Here is a 16133-nt window from a genome sequence, read left to right as displayed (position 1 = left end):
ACCTAGGTGCTTTATGAATTTAGATGACCTTAAAATTGGATTCATGCGCCGTGACAATTAATGTCTTTTATCTACTGTTTTAATTATACAACATATCATAAAGTTAAAGAACAATCGAGATGGTTGATGGCCTTAATGATCATTAAATAGCTATGTAATTATGTACACTATTTAACTGATAATTTAATATACCACAAATCGGTAAAGTACCGTCGTGCAGTTAAAGCAATAAAATCAAATAATTTCAGTAAAATTAAATATTTTTACGATTTACGTCTTAATATATTTCAGAATAAAATTATTATAAATAGATTTTTAATTATATTTTTAATAAGATTATTCTATTTGATTTATTACTTTAATAAACATTTTAATTGTGCTACTTACTTTTCGTTAATATTTCTAAATATTAATAAATTAGATATATTATTTGGTAGGGGATTTAGTACAAAATTTAAATAAAATTCTGAATATTATATTTACTAAGCTTGCTTAGTTATTATTTAATTTAATAAAATAAGTAAATGGTTATTTTCGTTAAAATCGGGAGATAATAAGCAATGTTCAAATTAATTCATTATGAAAAACTACTAAAACTCACGTGATACAAGGTCGGAGTATACCCGACTAGTTTCGACCCCAACCTACCTATCTGTGAGCCCAATGTGAGCCGTGATAACCCAGTGCATATTCTCTGCCTTCGATTCGGAAGGCGTAAGTTCGAATCCGGTCCGTGGCAGGCATCTCCAACTTTATAGTTATAGGGAAATTAAATACCACGTGTCTCAATTAGTGAAGGGAAAATATCGTTAGGAAACCGGCTTACCTGAGAATTTTCTCAATTCTCTACGTGTGTGAAGTCTGTCAATCCGCATTGGGCCAGCCATTATGGGTTGATACTGATGATGAATGATGATGATTTTTTAACAAATTACATTAAATTATACGAAATAATACACTCAATGTTGATGATGGTGACATATACCTATAACTCCTCCTTAACTATGTAGATCTAGAGCTTCATAATTTAACCTTCTTTTTTATTTTTATTTTTTACAAGTTAGCCCTTGACTACAATCTCACCTGATGGTAAGTGATGATGTAATCTAAGATGGAAGCGGGCTAACTTATTAGGTGGAGAATGAAAATTCACACTCCTTTCGGTTTCTACACGACATCGTACCGGAACGCTAAATCGCTTGGCGGTACGTCTTTGTCGAAGCCTCCCACCAGCTAGACCTGGACCAATTAAGAAAACCTCAATCGGCCCAGCCGGGGATCGAATCCAGGACCTCCGTCATTAAATCCACCGCGCATACCACTGCGCCACGGAGGCCGTCAAACGTTCGTTTACTTCGTTACAAGCAGTGCATTATTGCATCTATGGAGTGCATGCTACCGCTTAGGAGTAATAAATATGATAACGTCAGATGGACTGTCCGTTAATTTGAATACGGAACATAATGTAAGTCAAGCCTTTGCTTAAATATTTGGCAGCTAATCAAAACTTGCTTGTAATCTGCGCATATTACACTGCATGTTAATTAATTCGGCACCTCGGACGAGTAGGTCCTAATTAAAAAACTACCCCTCCACGAAGGGTTCAAAACTCGTGCACTGTTACGACAGTTCAAAATTAATTTTTGATTAGTTAATAAAAATACAAGCCTTTTGTTCGGCTCAAAATTCTATTTTTCAAGCACGATCACCCGGAGAAGTTAATTAAAACTTTATTATCATATCATAGTTATCTCCAATCTGTATTTTAATATTTTTTCAATATGAGAAAAAAAGTTAGCTTTAGCGTTTTGTATGTTCTGTGATAAATACATATGAATAAATGTATATTTTCTTATAACAATAATTTTTTAAACTTTTAACATTCAAACAATTACTTAAGCTAACTTATCCTAATAACTATACAAATCATGCCCACGTGGAATGGTGGCAAGAATACTGGCTGCATTTCCGCGCTGGACAGCCAGGCTGATCCTTTGCGCAAAAAATGAGCCAGCCCTTCTGTCACCAGTCGAGGCAACTAGCCGCGGTGAAATTATTCGGAGTATTTTTCTAAACTCCGACTCCACGACAAAAGATGAGTTAGTAAGATTAGTAACAATTTAAATCTTAAACTACCTTAGTATTCTTAATGAACCTAAAAATTTAAAGTTTTGTCAAGCAACAATCACTATACTTCATCATGTTTTAAATTCAAACATCATGTTCCACGCTAGCGAGCAAAATAGACATTTGCACTCTAATTTCGTCGAACAAAACAAAACGTTTTCAAGGTAATGAAAATGTATTTCTCTAACTATAACTTCAATGTTCTGTAAAAATGCATCTATAGGTACTAATGTTATAAAGCTGAAGAGTTTGTTTGTTTGATTGAACGCGCTAATCACAGGAACTACTGGTTCTATTTGAAAAATTGTTTCAGTGTTAGATAGCCCATTTATCGAGGAAGGCTATATTATATTATACCCGTTTCCTACGGGAACGGGAACCACGCGGGTGAAACTGCGCGACGTCAGCTAGTATATCATATAAAATGTATGATTAAATCTGTAGGTGGTTGGTGTCCGTTGCCAGTCGGTTTAATTGCAATCAAAGGGCGGCCGCAGCCGGCGACAACTCAATTAACGAATAAGCAACTGAATGCACCGGAAGTACCTACTCACCTAGCACCAATATGGCGCGCTTCCGGCTTACAGCCACTGTAATAGTGACTGCATAATGCTAACTACTTTCAAATCTATACCACAGTAAATATATCTACTGTGTCTATACTAAATCAAAAAAATCTAAATCAAAAATCATTTATTAAAAGTAGGCTCAGTTTACAAGCACTTTTGACACGTTAGTTGACCATTTGTAAAGATTCTACCACCGGTTCGAAAGGCAGGTTCTGCTGAGAAGAAACCGGCAAGAAAGTCAACAGTTGCTCTTTTTAAAAAATCATACAGTATTATAATTTACAATTGATGATAACATTGCAATTTCTTATAGTTGTTATAAGTTTACTAATATTATAAAGAGGTAAGATTTCATAGTTTGTTTGTTACGAATAGGTTCGCTTTCACCAATGGAAAGTCACGTTATTAGCAAGTGACATAGAGTAATTTTATCCCTGGATTCGCACGAAGAACGGGAATTACGCGGGTGAAACCGCATCTGCTAGTTGTAGATAGGAAAACTGATTAAAGTCTCATTAGAGTCATCAGGCGTTATTTTTCCTAATCACCGAATTGCTCAGTAGTTAGGAATAATGGTAAATAAAACTAGTGATTAGCGAACCTAACGATATTTTATTATTAAACTAGCTAACGCCGCGCGGTTTCACCCGCGTGGTTCCCGTTCCCGTAAGAATATGGGGATAATATATAGCCTATAGCCTTCCTCGATAAATGGACTATCTAACACTAAAAGAATTTTTCAAATCGGAGCAGTAGTTCCTGAGATTAGCGCGTTCAATCAAACAAACAAACAAACAAACAAACAAACTCTTCAGCTTTATAATATTAGTATAGAAGTATAGATTACTCGCATTTTTGGTTAGCTATTTAGAATTTTTAAATTGAATTAAGTTGTTTAGCCTTTTTAACCGACTTCCAAAAAAGGAGTATGTATGTTATTTTTATGTATGTCCAGCGATTATTCCGTCATTTATGGATCGATTTTGAAAATTCTTTTTTGTTTTGAAGGGTTTAATTCCAGGGTGGTCTCCTTTTTTATTTAGTTAGGTTACTATCGCATGAGTTAATAGAAAGTAGAGTATAATACAGAACATAATCTTGGTCTTGAAACTTCCAAGTCACAAAAATAATTAACCCATATCGCTTTGACTATGCAATCAAAAATTAATTTAGCTCTAAATAACGTGAAATTTGGCAAACACGTACAAATTGCTAATAAAAATTCGTCACATAATACACTACCTCATTATGGGCTCGCGGCAATGAATGTAAATTCACCCACCCCTCGTCATAAACAATCGTGAGCCATGTTGACCAGTTGCAAGCTAAAGATATGTTTTATACGGTAATAGCTTGTCACCGTCACCTTTTTTTAATAAACACTGCATGTGGGAGGCCCTAGTGGGAGGCCCAGTCCTTGTAACGAGCACGGCCATTGGCTATTATCATAATGAAAATTATGATTTCAGGGTGAAACGTATTGTATAAGTATATTTTATTTATGCTACCACCATGTCTATTTATACCCTGTCAATGATACCCACTATATCTATTACCACAACGCATAATAAAAAAATTCGACCGACTTCAAAAATATATAACATACTAACTAAACTAAAAGGCGAAAAATAACATCATACTAAGTTCTATATATCATATTATGTTCTAATTGATGATCAGTTTGTAACGTACTTATTACGTAGGTACCATTATCGTGAATCGCGACAAGCTTTCAAGAGTGAAACGAACTGTCACCCGCATTATCCTACAGCGCATGAACTATAGTTTTTCAACTATTGCAAAACATAGCTTCGCTGTAGGTGTGTCGCGGCGAGCTAGAAGCGTGCAGCCGCGCAGCGCGTTTAATGTTATAAGCTCATGATTTGTGTCGCCCTCGCCGCGTCGGGCGGAATTTCATTTTTGCGCCATTATACCGTACCTACACTACGTTTTGTCATCTCTAATCTCTCTCATTGAGCTATTTCCGGTAGAAGAGTCTATTAAATTAGATCGCTTCTACATCTATGATGGAACTGTTACAGTTTAACCACGTCATAGAGGTTCAGTCTTCAGGTATAGATCATGAATTGGTACCTATATTACCGGTATTGGTTATTGAAATATCTTGCAAAAATGACAAAAGTTAGGCAATTTAGTAGTAAATAAAAAAGGCCTTCAAAAAACATCTAAGAACGTTTTCTGTCAAATCGAATGACTCGTTGCTCTTATTTTCCGAGACTCCTAAAAAGAGTTGCCGAATAGAGCAGACTTGTGAATCAGTCTTCAGCCTTAGATCTTATGCCTACGATGTTTTTTAAACGAGCCGACACTCGGGTTTTTTTTTAATAAATGCAAGCCCATCGGCATGTTGTGACCTTTGCACAAAATCCATGCGTATGTATCGCTACGAATGGTCAGATACGCTGATACAACGCTGTAAAAACATTAAAAGCGATATAAACTCATAATACGCATAGTAAACAAAGTAAATGGGCGCGCTTATTAAAAAGTCGTAAGTTCGTTTAAAAAATTCGTCTGCAAAGGCCCTAAGTCAGTCAAACCGTATTTTGGTTTTGAGCTCAAATATGATTTAACAAACAGCACAATACAACACAGCGTAACAATGGGCACAAGTCGGTTACACCTGTTGGCGCCGGTTGAGCCAAGTTAAGCCAGATTTATGGCTCCAAGTTTGTTACGCCGCGAGCGCCTGGATGTGCCGTGCCTTGAATAATTGCTTCTTGTTAACGATATGTTGTTAGCGTTGATAGCTCAAAATATTAATGTAAACCACAGAGTACGAAATAACACTTGTAATCCAAACATATTATAATCGTAAACTAAGCCCACATTCGCACGAGAGTTTTTTTAAAAAAGCGTTCAAATATAGGATGAAGTTAAATGAAGGTCTATAAATAGCGCTATATCAAGAGTCCGCAGGGTCTGTAGCCATGTGGCACGTCGATTTTCTATCTACAAATGCTAACGCTTCGTACACTAACAAAATGTATGGGGATGACAGATCCGATCGACAACATAATCACGTGACAATGTATGTCATTCTCAAACATTTTTTAGTTTACGAAGCGTTAGCGTTTATGGAATGAATCGACGTGCCACATCAAGGGTGCGATTTCGCTATTTTAGACTTTTCAACGAATTTTTCGCCTTTTATTGAATTTGAACTTTTAAGTTTATAGGCCAAAATGAAAATGTCACTAACAACGAAGTTGTCATGGAAACGAATGATGTCACAGCGTTGTAACTTTACAGAATGCAGGGACAGCGTCATTGGCTACAATTTACAGTGGAATTCATAGACGTTGTGGGGGCTCCCCCAGGGGATTGTTCACCCGCTCAGTGTCGAATTTAAACTATGCGTTTGAGATTTCGACACTCAGAAGGTGAATTGTCTCCTGGGGGTGCCCCTGCAACGTCTATGAATTCCAACAATACGTTCCTTAATAGGACAACGTTTCATACAGCCGTATGGGAGTCAAGTCTAGCAGCCTCAGGCTTTCGTTGTAGTAATCGTATATGCAAAGTATGTGTGTATCGTGGCCGGACTTAAGTGAAAAGAATTAATTAAAACAAACCACTCCGTGACTGTGATCAGACTATTTACGCGTGAAATAGTAGCCCAAGAGACCACCTGTGTTACAGCTAGTTGGTTTGTTTATTATAGCCGTTGGTTTGTGACTTTCCTACTGGATGTGCTTGCTCTTGAATTAAGATGATGGTGACCTTATACCTTTTCTAGACAATTTCATGTTTCCAACGGAAATTGTAACGCTTTAGATCAACTTAATATTATTATTTATGATTGAAGTTTTAAAATCCTATACATACAAATCCTACTTACATAATTATATTTCAAGGGACATTTTTATATCTATGATGTATTTTTGCAATACATATAAAACGCAATATACGTAATAATTTATTTTACTCATGTTGTAAATTTATGTTAATTTTTAAAATTAATAAAAATGAAAAATACCCAAATTTTCTGAAAATTCCCAGCTATGAAATAGTTATGTGAATTTTCAAGAAAGAAATTCAAAATACAACATCACGGAGAAAAACTAAACATCAATGGATCAACAGGATAGTGATAATTCAAATCAAACGGTCTTAAATGTACCGGCTCTTGGTCTATCACGCGTGAAGCAATTATAATCTAGATTTTCACACACAAACACAATCGCAAATCGGCGGGAGAACAAACAATATTTGTGCATTTTAATATATTCAAGATTATCAGTAGATACCACAATACACGCTATATTTAGATATGGGGGAATAAATTAACCTGACATTTGCTGGCTGAAAGTACGGTTACCCTGCAGTTACAATACAATACAATACAATACAATACAATCCTTTATTTGCTGATACAGTTTACAAGGTCTTAACAAATAAATATAATCTGTTCTGTATCACGCCCGATTGGCATGCAAAATTGGCATGCAGTTAACGGCGACTTCTTTGGCGAAGTGGACAGTGATGTGATTAAACAGAGAGGCCATGGATTCGATTCGAGTTTAGGATTTTTTATTTCCTAAATTGGCTCAGGTCGTGGCTAGTTACCACCGACAAAGAAGTACCGCCAAACGATTTAGAGTTCCAATACGATGCCGCGTAGTAACTGTCAGAGGTATGGGCACAGAAAACATATGGTATGGGTAGAATTTTGTACCTCTTTTAAGTAAGCCCGCTTCCATCTTAGACTGCATCGTCACTGAGATCGTTGTGAAGAGATAACTTATTGTCATTAAAAAAAGTAACCTCGTGAATTACATATTGATTGTTGAATTATATTTGTAAAATATAAAGATAGGATACATAGTATGATTAGATTTTGATAATTATATAAACATAAGAAAACATTATATTTTTTAATGCAAATAAAGAAATTATCCTTAAATGTTGTTTTTATTTAAACTTGAAAATGGACTAGGTACATTATGTACCTACGCTTCAGTATCGATTGTATAATGCCCTGCAACATGAATTTTCAAAATATCTTTAATGTACAGAATTCGTTTCATTTTTTTTTATTCTTTACAAGATAGCCCTTAACTACAATCTCACCTGATGGTAAGTGATGATGTAATCTAAGATGGAAGCGGGCTAACTTGTTAGGAGGAGGATGAAAATCCACGCTCCTATCGGTTTCTACACGACATCGTACCGGAACGCTAAATCGCTTGGCGGTACGTCTTTGTCGGTAGGGTGGTAACTAGCCACGGCCGAAGCCTCCCACCAGCTAGACCTGGACCAATTAAGTAAACCCCGATCGGCCCAGCCGGGGATCGAACCCAGGACCTCCGTCATTAAATCCACCGCGCATACCACTGCGCTACGGAGGCCGTCAAAATTATTATAAATATTCGTATTATAAGTATAAATTCTAGATAGCGCTGGCGTCCGTTATGCCACGGTAACGTTTGGTGCTACAAATGGTGTAAGTAAAATCTCAAATTACGAATAAATGTATAGAATTCGACCAGTTTTATTATAAGTGTAGATTTACGGGAAGCATAAGAAAAAAATACTCACCCTGTATAGCGCCGGCCCAGCAGAGCCAGAACAGCGCCCACTTGGCGGTGCGGAACCTCTGCAGCCACGCCGGCCGCAGCGCGCCCCAGCCGCAGCGCACCTCGCGCGCTTCCCACTGCCGCTCCACCTGTCGACATGGTCGTAGTTGAGAATACGGTAGTTGACTCATATCTAATTTTATATAAACAATTTTTATTTCGTGTAGTACATGGAATAAGGGTCCGAATTATATAGATATCAATTAATTAAAGTTAAGGGTTTCTTATAAAACTTAATTTAAATATCACGTATTTTTCAAACGTCTCAAACGCTGTCGTCCATGACGTAACTAATTGTTAGCTAATATTTTTGTCAAACGCTCCATTTGTATGGAATTTAAGTGACGTCATGCTACAGTTGAAATATAGACAGGGCCGTTGACTCGTATTGTTAAAAACATATATAAAAACTAAATCATGTAATCACGTCTCAAAAAATATGGAAAAAAATTAGTCTGCTAGAACGATAATGAACTATTTAGAACCATTTAAAAAAAGTGTCAACTAGCCTATTATAGACCTTCGGACAAGGCGCCCACGACTACGGCCAATGACCACAACCAGCCGGCTTGACGCTAACATTGACGTATGATAACTAATATAATTAACATCAAAGCAAGCACGTTTTCCTATTACGTAGAGGCTTTTGTTAACGAATTCGCAATGTCAACTGATTGATACTCATGGTCGTCTACAAGTTAAAATGTTATGGTTCCGTATGTGTATACAAAAAAAATAAACCATAATACTTCTCTTCACTTCGTAGTCCGTTCTGATTATTCCCTACTTAAAAGCTTTGGCCTAACTATAACTGCAGCAAGTTTTATATTAGAAAGGGAATCCTATTTACAGCTGTTCTACTAGGATATTACCAAATTAGGCTGAGCAGGGAACGAGCAGAGAAAGTAAACTAAACTACTAAAGTCCCGGGACTGAGGGCTTTGCTCGGAGACTTTCCTTCTACCACGATGGACCCAGCACCGGCACGGTGAATCCAATATGCTAAATACTCGTGTCTCTTCATAGTTACGACTTGCGAGTAGTTTTATTTGTTGTCTTCAGATTTGTAGTTGCTCTAGTTCATCGTTTCCCAACCTGTGGTCCAACTATAGGATCCCTAGGGGTCCGCGGACCATCTCCATATATCACCAGTCCATCGGAGATCATCGCAGTAGGTATATGTGTGGGGATCCGCGGTGTCATCTCTGGGCCATACATAATTTCTAATGTCTCGTATTTGAAATAGGTACTAATTTGAATATTGAGAGGGTCTGACCTTTTAAAACGGATCTTACTTCAACTTGAACGTTTTTCATATTTTTCATAGTAAACGTAATATAAGTAATATAAGTAGTATATTATATCTGTAATAACTAAAAAAAATACCTAATCGGATTTCTTTTTACTGTTTATTTTATTAAGGGGGTCTGTGAAAACTGTGCTAGATTTCCTATGTGGCTGAAAAAGGTTGGGAAACGCTGCTCTAGTTTGTGGTCTAGATACGCAAAAGCAAAAACTATCTTATCTAATCTGGTAAAATACATAATAGTGTTTACTCGTACCAATGATGTCAGCAGACAAGTTGAGCTATTGCTAAACCTTAGGTATACAAAGTATTAGGCGCACAGATTCAGTTAATGCACGCCATTGACGATCAATTATGCTCACGATTCTGCAGCACCCGCGACTGTAACTGATCGTGTATTGGTCGCTGCGTGCATGACAGCTCGACTTATGAAACGTCTTCGCGGCCGTTTGTGCTGCAGAAACGTGAGAATAATTGACCGTCAATGGCTGACTTAAAGAGATGCGCGGCCTAATAAGCTATACTAATAATCCAAAGGTAGACTTGAAGTTGGTTGTTTGTTTGTATAATAGGACTTAAATGAAAAACTACCTACTCGTAACCAATTTTAAAAATTCTTTCACCATTATACTATTTACAGGGTATTAACTGAACTACATAACTAACATATTTTTATTTACAAAAAAAATAATTTTGTTTTCATACAAAGTAATTCAAATAATACCCACTATCCTACATGGACACGCCTTTATATAATAAAGTGACAATGTTGCATTTTAATATATATATATAAGTCATTATTGTAAGGATGCGTATAAGGGACACATTTTGAAACCTATTTAAAAAATAAATATTATTTGCTCCGAAAATACTCAACATTAACATGAATTGAAATTAATTGAATGAACATTTTGAATTAATTTTTGTTAAAGAATATAACCCTAGAGTTATGGGAAATACTCCCGAGCACCCTGTATAGAAACCTAAATTTTCACCAACTATCATCATAATATCAACCAATGGACGTCCACTGCAGGACATAGGCTTTTTGTAGGGACTGCCAAAAATCACGATCCTGAGTTGCCTGCATCCAGTGAATCCCTGCGATTCGCTGGATGTCGTCAGTCCACCTGGGGGTCGACCAACTTTCTAGTGGGGGGTCGCCATTCCAGAACCTTGGGTTCTTAACGTCTAACTAACATGGCTATATTATATTGTTTTCTCCGTATTCCCACGGGAACAGCAACTAGCGGGTGCAGTCGAAGAGGTCTACTAGTATGTCATACAAAGCATTCGTTCGTTATCAACCCATATACGGCTCACTGCTGAGCTCGAGTCTCCTTTCAGAATGAGTGGGGTTAGGCCAATAGTCCACCACGCTGGCCCAATGCGGATTGGCAGACTTCACACACGCAGAGAATTAAGAAATTCTCTGGTGTGCAGGTTTCCTCACGATGTTTTCCTTCACCGTTTGAGACGCGTGATATTTATGGGAAATGTGCAGCCATTATGATCAACCTCGTGTTCACAGCGGACTAGTAACTTGCCGCATACTATTAAACAACGAATAAAGGAATAAAGTGAATCTCTTACATTGAACGCGCCGGCCGACTTAAAGTGGATTAACCAACAAAGTACCGGAACTAATAATTTTGTCACATTCCGTTTAGATCATGATTTAATGCGACACATAATAGCGCCCACAGATTGCTGCCCACGGGGCGGGGCATTGAGGATGAGATAAGAAAAACGTTACTTCTATACTTGTGTTTATTCTTGGACTTAGGATAAATGCAGGATACAACAGTAATGAGGTAACGTATCTACATACGATTTTATAAATTTTAAAAAGAAGTTTTGGACTTACTGTTTCAAAAATGTATCTTTACTCTGCTCATATCATAAAGAGAAAAGATTTGATTGTTTGTTTGTTTGCATTGAATAGGCTCTGGAACTACTGAACTGATTTTACAGAACTGATGATGGTAAGTGATGATGCAATCTGAGATGAAAGTGGGCTGACTTGGTAGGAGGAAAATGAAAATCTACACCACTTTCGGTTTCTACACGACATCGTACTGAAACGCTAAATTGGTGGTACGTCTTAGCCGGTAGGGTGGTAACTAACTAACGAAGCCTCCCACCGCCAAATATTTAACAATTTAACACCTTTAGGGCTGGAAATTCGCGTCCTAAAGTCCAAGTTCTAATTCGATGATTTCTGCTTTTGTCTCTGAACCAAAATAGGTAAGACGTGAAAAGATGACTGACAGACATTATATTATTATTATTACGTATGATGATAATAGAATAATAAACTGGTGTGGCAGTTAAATATTGCAGTAAGATTGACTTATCTGTATCCAGCAATAAGATACTCCCACTACATCCCGATATTACTTGATCAGTGTCATGATTTACTTGATTATCTACCTCGTTGGTTATTTACAAATCACGTAAATATACAAAACAAAATTACCGGACTACCAACAACAATATTTTATACTAGACAGTATAAAATGTTTGGACAGGAACAGAAAACGGGACACGTATTAAATAGATAAGATTTTACAGATATAAGAAGTAACTAGATTTATAAAATGCCTATTCTTTGTATTAAAACGAGCACAGATATAAGTTGCTATAGTCTGGCATGTTCGTTGATATTGTGGGTTCATTCATCGCTACACGCCCCCCGGCCCGCGCGGACCATCGGAAGTGTTACGAACGAATTTGCCAAGCTATAAAAGCGTTAGCTTTTAGCGATGTCTGTTCTGTGTCCCTGACAAATAAATTATGTATTACACTTGCGCTGTCACAAAATTAATACTAAACAGACAACTACCTCTCTGCTGATTTTAATTTTTGTAGCTAAAATATGAAGGTAAGGACCCTTTCGCAAAATACTATAATAAGCCACCTCCCAGTCAAATTTCAAATTAGAAACAATAAAAATTATGTATCATGTAGACCTCCATTCTGCCATAAAATTCTTGCCTGACGGATGTCTACCACTACCAACTATAAACTACCTCCCTATCGAATTCTAACTGTGTAGCAAATAAAATGAAGGACTTTTAAAACAAACTTGCGAAAACCTTTGGACCTCTAGATAGAATTAATGTACTAGAACATTCTATAGGATAGGATTATTCCAGCCATTTGCATTTCCGTCTGCCGATACAACGTTGACCTATTAAGGCTTTTAATTTGCTTCAATTATATTCGCCCAGCCGACCGTACGCGGCTCTTTAGCTATGTACCTAATTGTTGTTTATAAGTGACTAGCTGACGCGGCGCGGTTTCACTCGCGTGGTTCCCGTTCCCGTAAGAATACGGGGATAATATATACCCTATAGCCTTCCTCGATAAATGGACTATCTAACACTGAAAGAATTTTTCAAATCGGACCAGTAGTTCCTGAGATTAGCGCGTTCAATCAAACAAATAAACAAACAAACTCTTCAGCTTTATAATATTAGTATAGATTTATTGATACATCGGTATAATTATGTAGAATGTTTTTGTTATTTATTTAACATTACGCTACGACTAAGTTATACTAGTAGAAATGCAGCAATAATGAAAGATGTGGCAAAAAATTTATTTTTTTTTCTTTTGAAAGCTTTCGTAGTGTGAGCTCAGTAAAAGTTACACAAAAATCATGCACGATGGAATTAGTCGCGAACGGGCGTGATATACAAAAAAACGTATTCTTTACAAGTTAGCCCTTGACTACAATCTCACCTGATGGTAAGTGATGATGCAGTCTAAGATGGAAGCGGGCTAACTTGTTAGGAGGAGGATGAAACTCCACACCCCAAATTAGTTTTTTTTTTCAACAGAGAATTCTCTTTTCTATCGTTTAGACATAGTGTGAAAATCCTTTATTAAATAGGTACGTAGTAAGAAAAACACTATTTTGCATGTGTTCGCATAAATCATAGAAGCCATTGTTCTTTGTACACAGTGCCTCGCGCGGAGTTGTCGTTTGTTTATTTCATCGGGAGGTCACGGAACTTGGGCAAAAACTAAGGAACAACTACTTTTTGTAATTTCTTACTGTAGAGATCTTATCAAAATTTTGTTTTTCTCTGTTATGCAGGTTAGGTTTCCTCCCGATGTTTTTCCTTCACCATTTGAGACACGTGATATTTAATTTCATAAAATGCACACAACTGAAAAGTTGGAGGTGCATACCCCGGACTGGATTCGAACTCACACCCTCCGGAATCGGAGGCAGAGGTCATATCCACTGGGCTATCACGGCTCGAATACCGTTTGGCACCACGAGCAGGTAAGGTTGGCAGTTGGGGAGATTGACTGGTAGCCTCCCCCTTACACCCCAGAGGTCCTGTAGTGCACAGAAATAGGTCGATAAAACGTACTAACAAATTGACCCGAGTACAAATCGAACCCAGTACCTCTCTTATTATAACCCTAGAGGTCGTCAAACACATAGCTTGATAGGCGTTAGGATAAAGCACAGGATGCCTTTTCAACGTAGCCTGTCACCGTCATTAAGCCTTTATTGCGTAGATCTTAAGGTACACTTTACATTGGCGAATCATAATCTGCCCATTGGCTATTGTGAAGCTATTGTTGCTAACTCTATTGAGTTAGTTCAAATAATACGTGCTCGTACGTGCTGCGGTTCTAAGCATTACATCTTTATAATGAGTGATGGCGTAGGTTCGAATCCGGTTTGGGACATGCACCTCCAACTTTTCAGTTATGTGCATTTTTATTACCCGACTGCATGAAATATCTACTGTGATGAAGGGTTATGTTTTTCGCGTATGTATGTAATATTCTTCATTAAGTACCTCATATCTTCCAAACCGCTCAACGGATTTACGTAATTAAGATATCGTTAGATTCGTCTTTATTAAGACGTGACCCAAGTGTTCTTAGATAGGTAAAGTTGAAAAACCTGTGATACTATAGAATCGAGGTAGATTTTTTTTAAAATATTGCGATATTGGTATCAAATTCAAGATCTCATCAAGAGAATTTCCAAATGGTCATGGGCATATTAATAATACCTACAACTAGAAAAACGTTATAGATTATAATCGATACACTAAATACGCGAGGCGGATGGATGACTAGGTACGAGCTAGGTTCTTAATTATTTACTTGTATGGAATTAAATATCACGTGTTTCAAATAATGAATAAAAAACCTGCATACCTGCATACCTGAGATTTTTTTAATACTCTACGTGTGTGAAGTCTGCCAATTCTCATTGGGCCAGCGTGGTGGACTATTGGCCTAACCCCTCTCATTCTGAGAGACTCGAGCGCAGCAGTGAGCCGAATATGGATTGGTAACGAATATTATTCTGAGAGGAGACTCGTGCTCAACAGTGAGTCGAATATGGGTTAGCTGTCCTAAGTTAGATTTGTAAGTCGGACTATGAAAATTTAATGGGGTTTAAAGTATAAAAAGTTAGGTCTCGCCCACCGAGAGGGTTCCGTACAGTACTTACATAATTTTATCGTCAAAAATTGAGTTTTAGTTATTGTTAAAACTAACTGTACTTTATGTTGCACTATGATTAGGCTTAATTTAAATAATTATTTTGTAGTAATAAATAATAATAAATAAATAATAAAATTTCCTTAAACTTGAAATTGTATTTTTTATGTTATAACAACATGCAACCCGCGGTTTTCTATATTTTTTTATATTTTATATTATATACGGGGAATAAAATATAGCCCATATCATTTGCTGATAATCTAGCTTTCCATTGGCGAAAGAGTTTATTTTATAACGTTATCTGTAATCGTTAGAGCCCATTCAATCCAAACAAACAATCACGGTCAGGTCAGAGTTAAGTGGAGTGGAGGTTCCTCAGTCTGGAACCATGACCACCGCTTGCTTGAGCACTCAAAATGACCCGCAGCGTGAGAGTTGATTTTTTTATAATTTTTAATGGTGTTATTTAGTATTTTTTTAACATTGTTAAAATTTAAAAGAAAATCTATCAATAAGTAAGAGAGAAAATTAAACATGTAGGATGTTAAAAAAGAATTTAAGTAATTAGTTACTATAAGAAAAGATAAAATACGCATTTACATTTTTTTTTAAATATTAACAATTAAAAATTATAAACCTACCATTTTAGCGCAACCACCGAATTTTCCGGGCCAAATAAAATTTCCGAATTCAAAACATAGTCAAACAGTCACAAAAGTTCCGACGTGCTTTCGATCGTGAAAAGTTTGCCGTGTAACCGGGAGCGAAGTAACGGTGTCTCCCGTTCCACCCCACGCGGGAAACTGAGGGTTCAGATAACTCGCCACTGTATATAAACAATTGGTGGATAGAATATGTAACATTTTCAGATGCTACTTCATCCCCGAAGATCCGATCTAATACTGGCAAACAAAATTGAATCTTTCTGTGGTTTCAAAATATATATTTTCTCAAGTGCTTTTAGTTATTTACACGATACTAAAATACAGGAAAAAGATTTTTTAAGTGTATGTCGGTTTGTCCGGCTTAATCGAGCTAATTTTAATG

General features: G+C 36.8%; 1 protein-coding gene across 1 annotated transcript in view; it reads right to left on the bottom strand.

Moving 5' to 3' along the window:
• LOC112050871 (solute carrier organic anion transporter family member 4A1) overlaps positions 1 to 16133 on the bottom strand; it is a 66953-nt gene that overhangs the window by 43389 nt on the left and 7431 nt on the right. The window contains exon 3 of the mRNA XM_052890679.1: positions 8259 to 8385. Coding sequence (XP_052746639.1) covers positions 8259 to 8385 — 127 coding nt within the window. The remainder of the gene's footprint in view (positions 1 to 8258; positions 8386 to 16133) is intronic.

This window comes from Bicyclus anynana, chromosome 1 (assembly GCF_947172395.1).
Source record: "Bicyclus anynana chromosome 1, ilBicAnyn1.1, whole genome shotgun sequence".
Classification (NCBI taxonomy): domain Eukaryota; kingdom Metazoa; phylum Arthropoda; class Insecta; order Lepidoptera; family Nymphalidae; genus Bicyclus; species Bicyclus anynana.
Note: the sequence above shows the minus strand (reverse complement) of the source record. Positions and strands in the feature narration are given on the sequence as shown.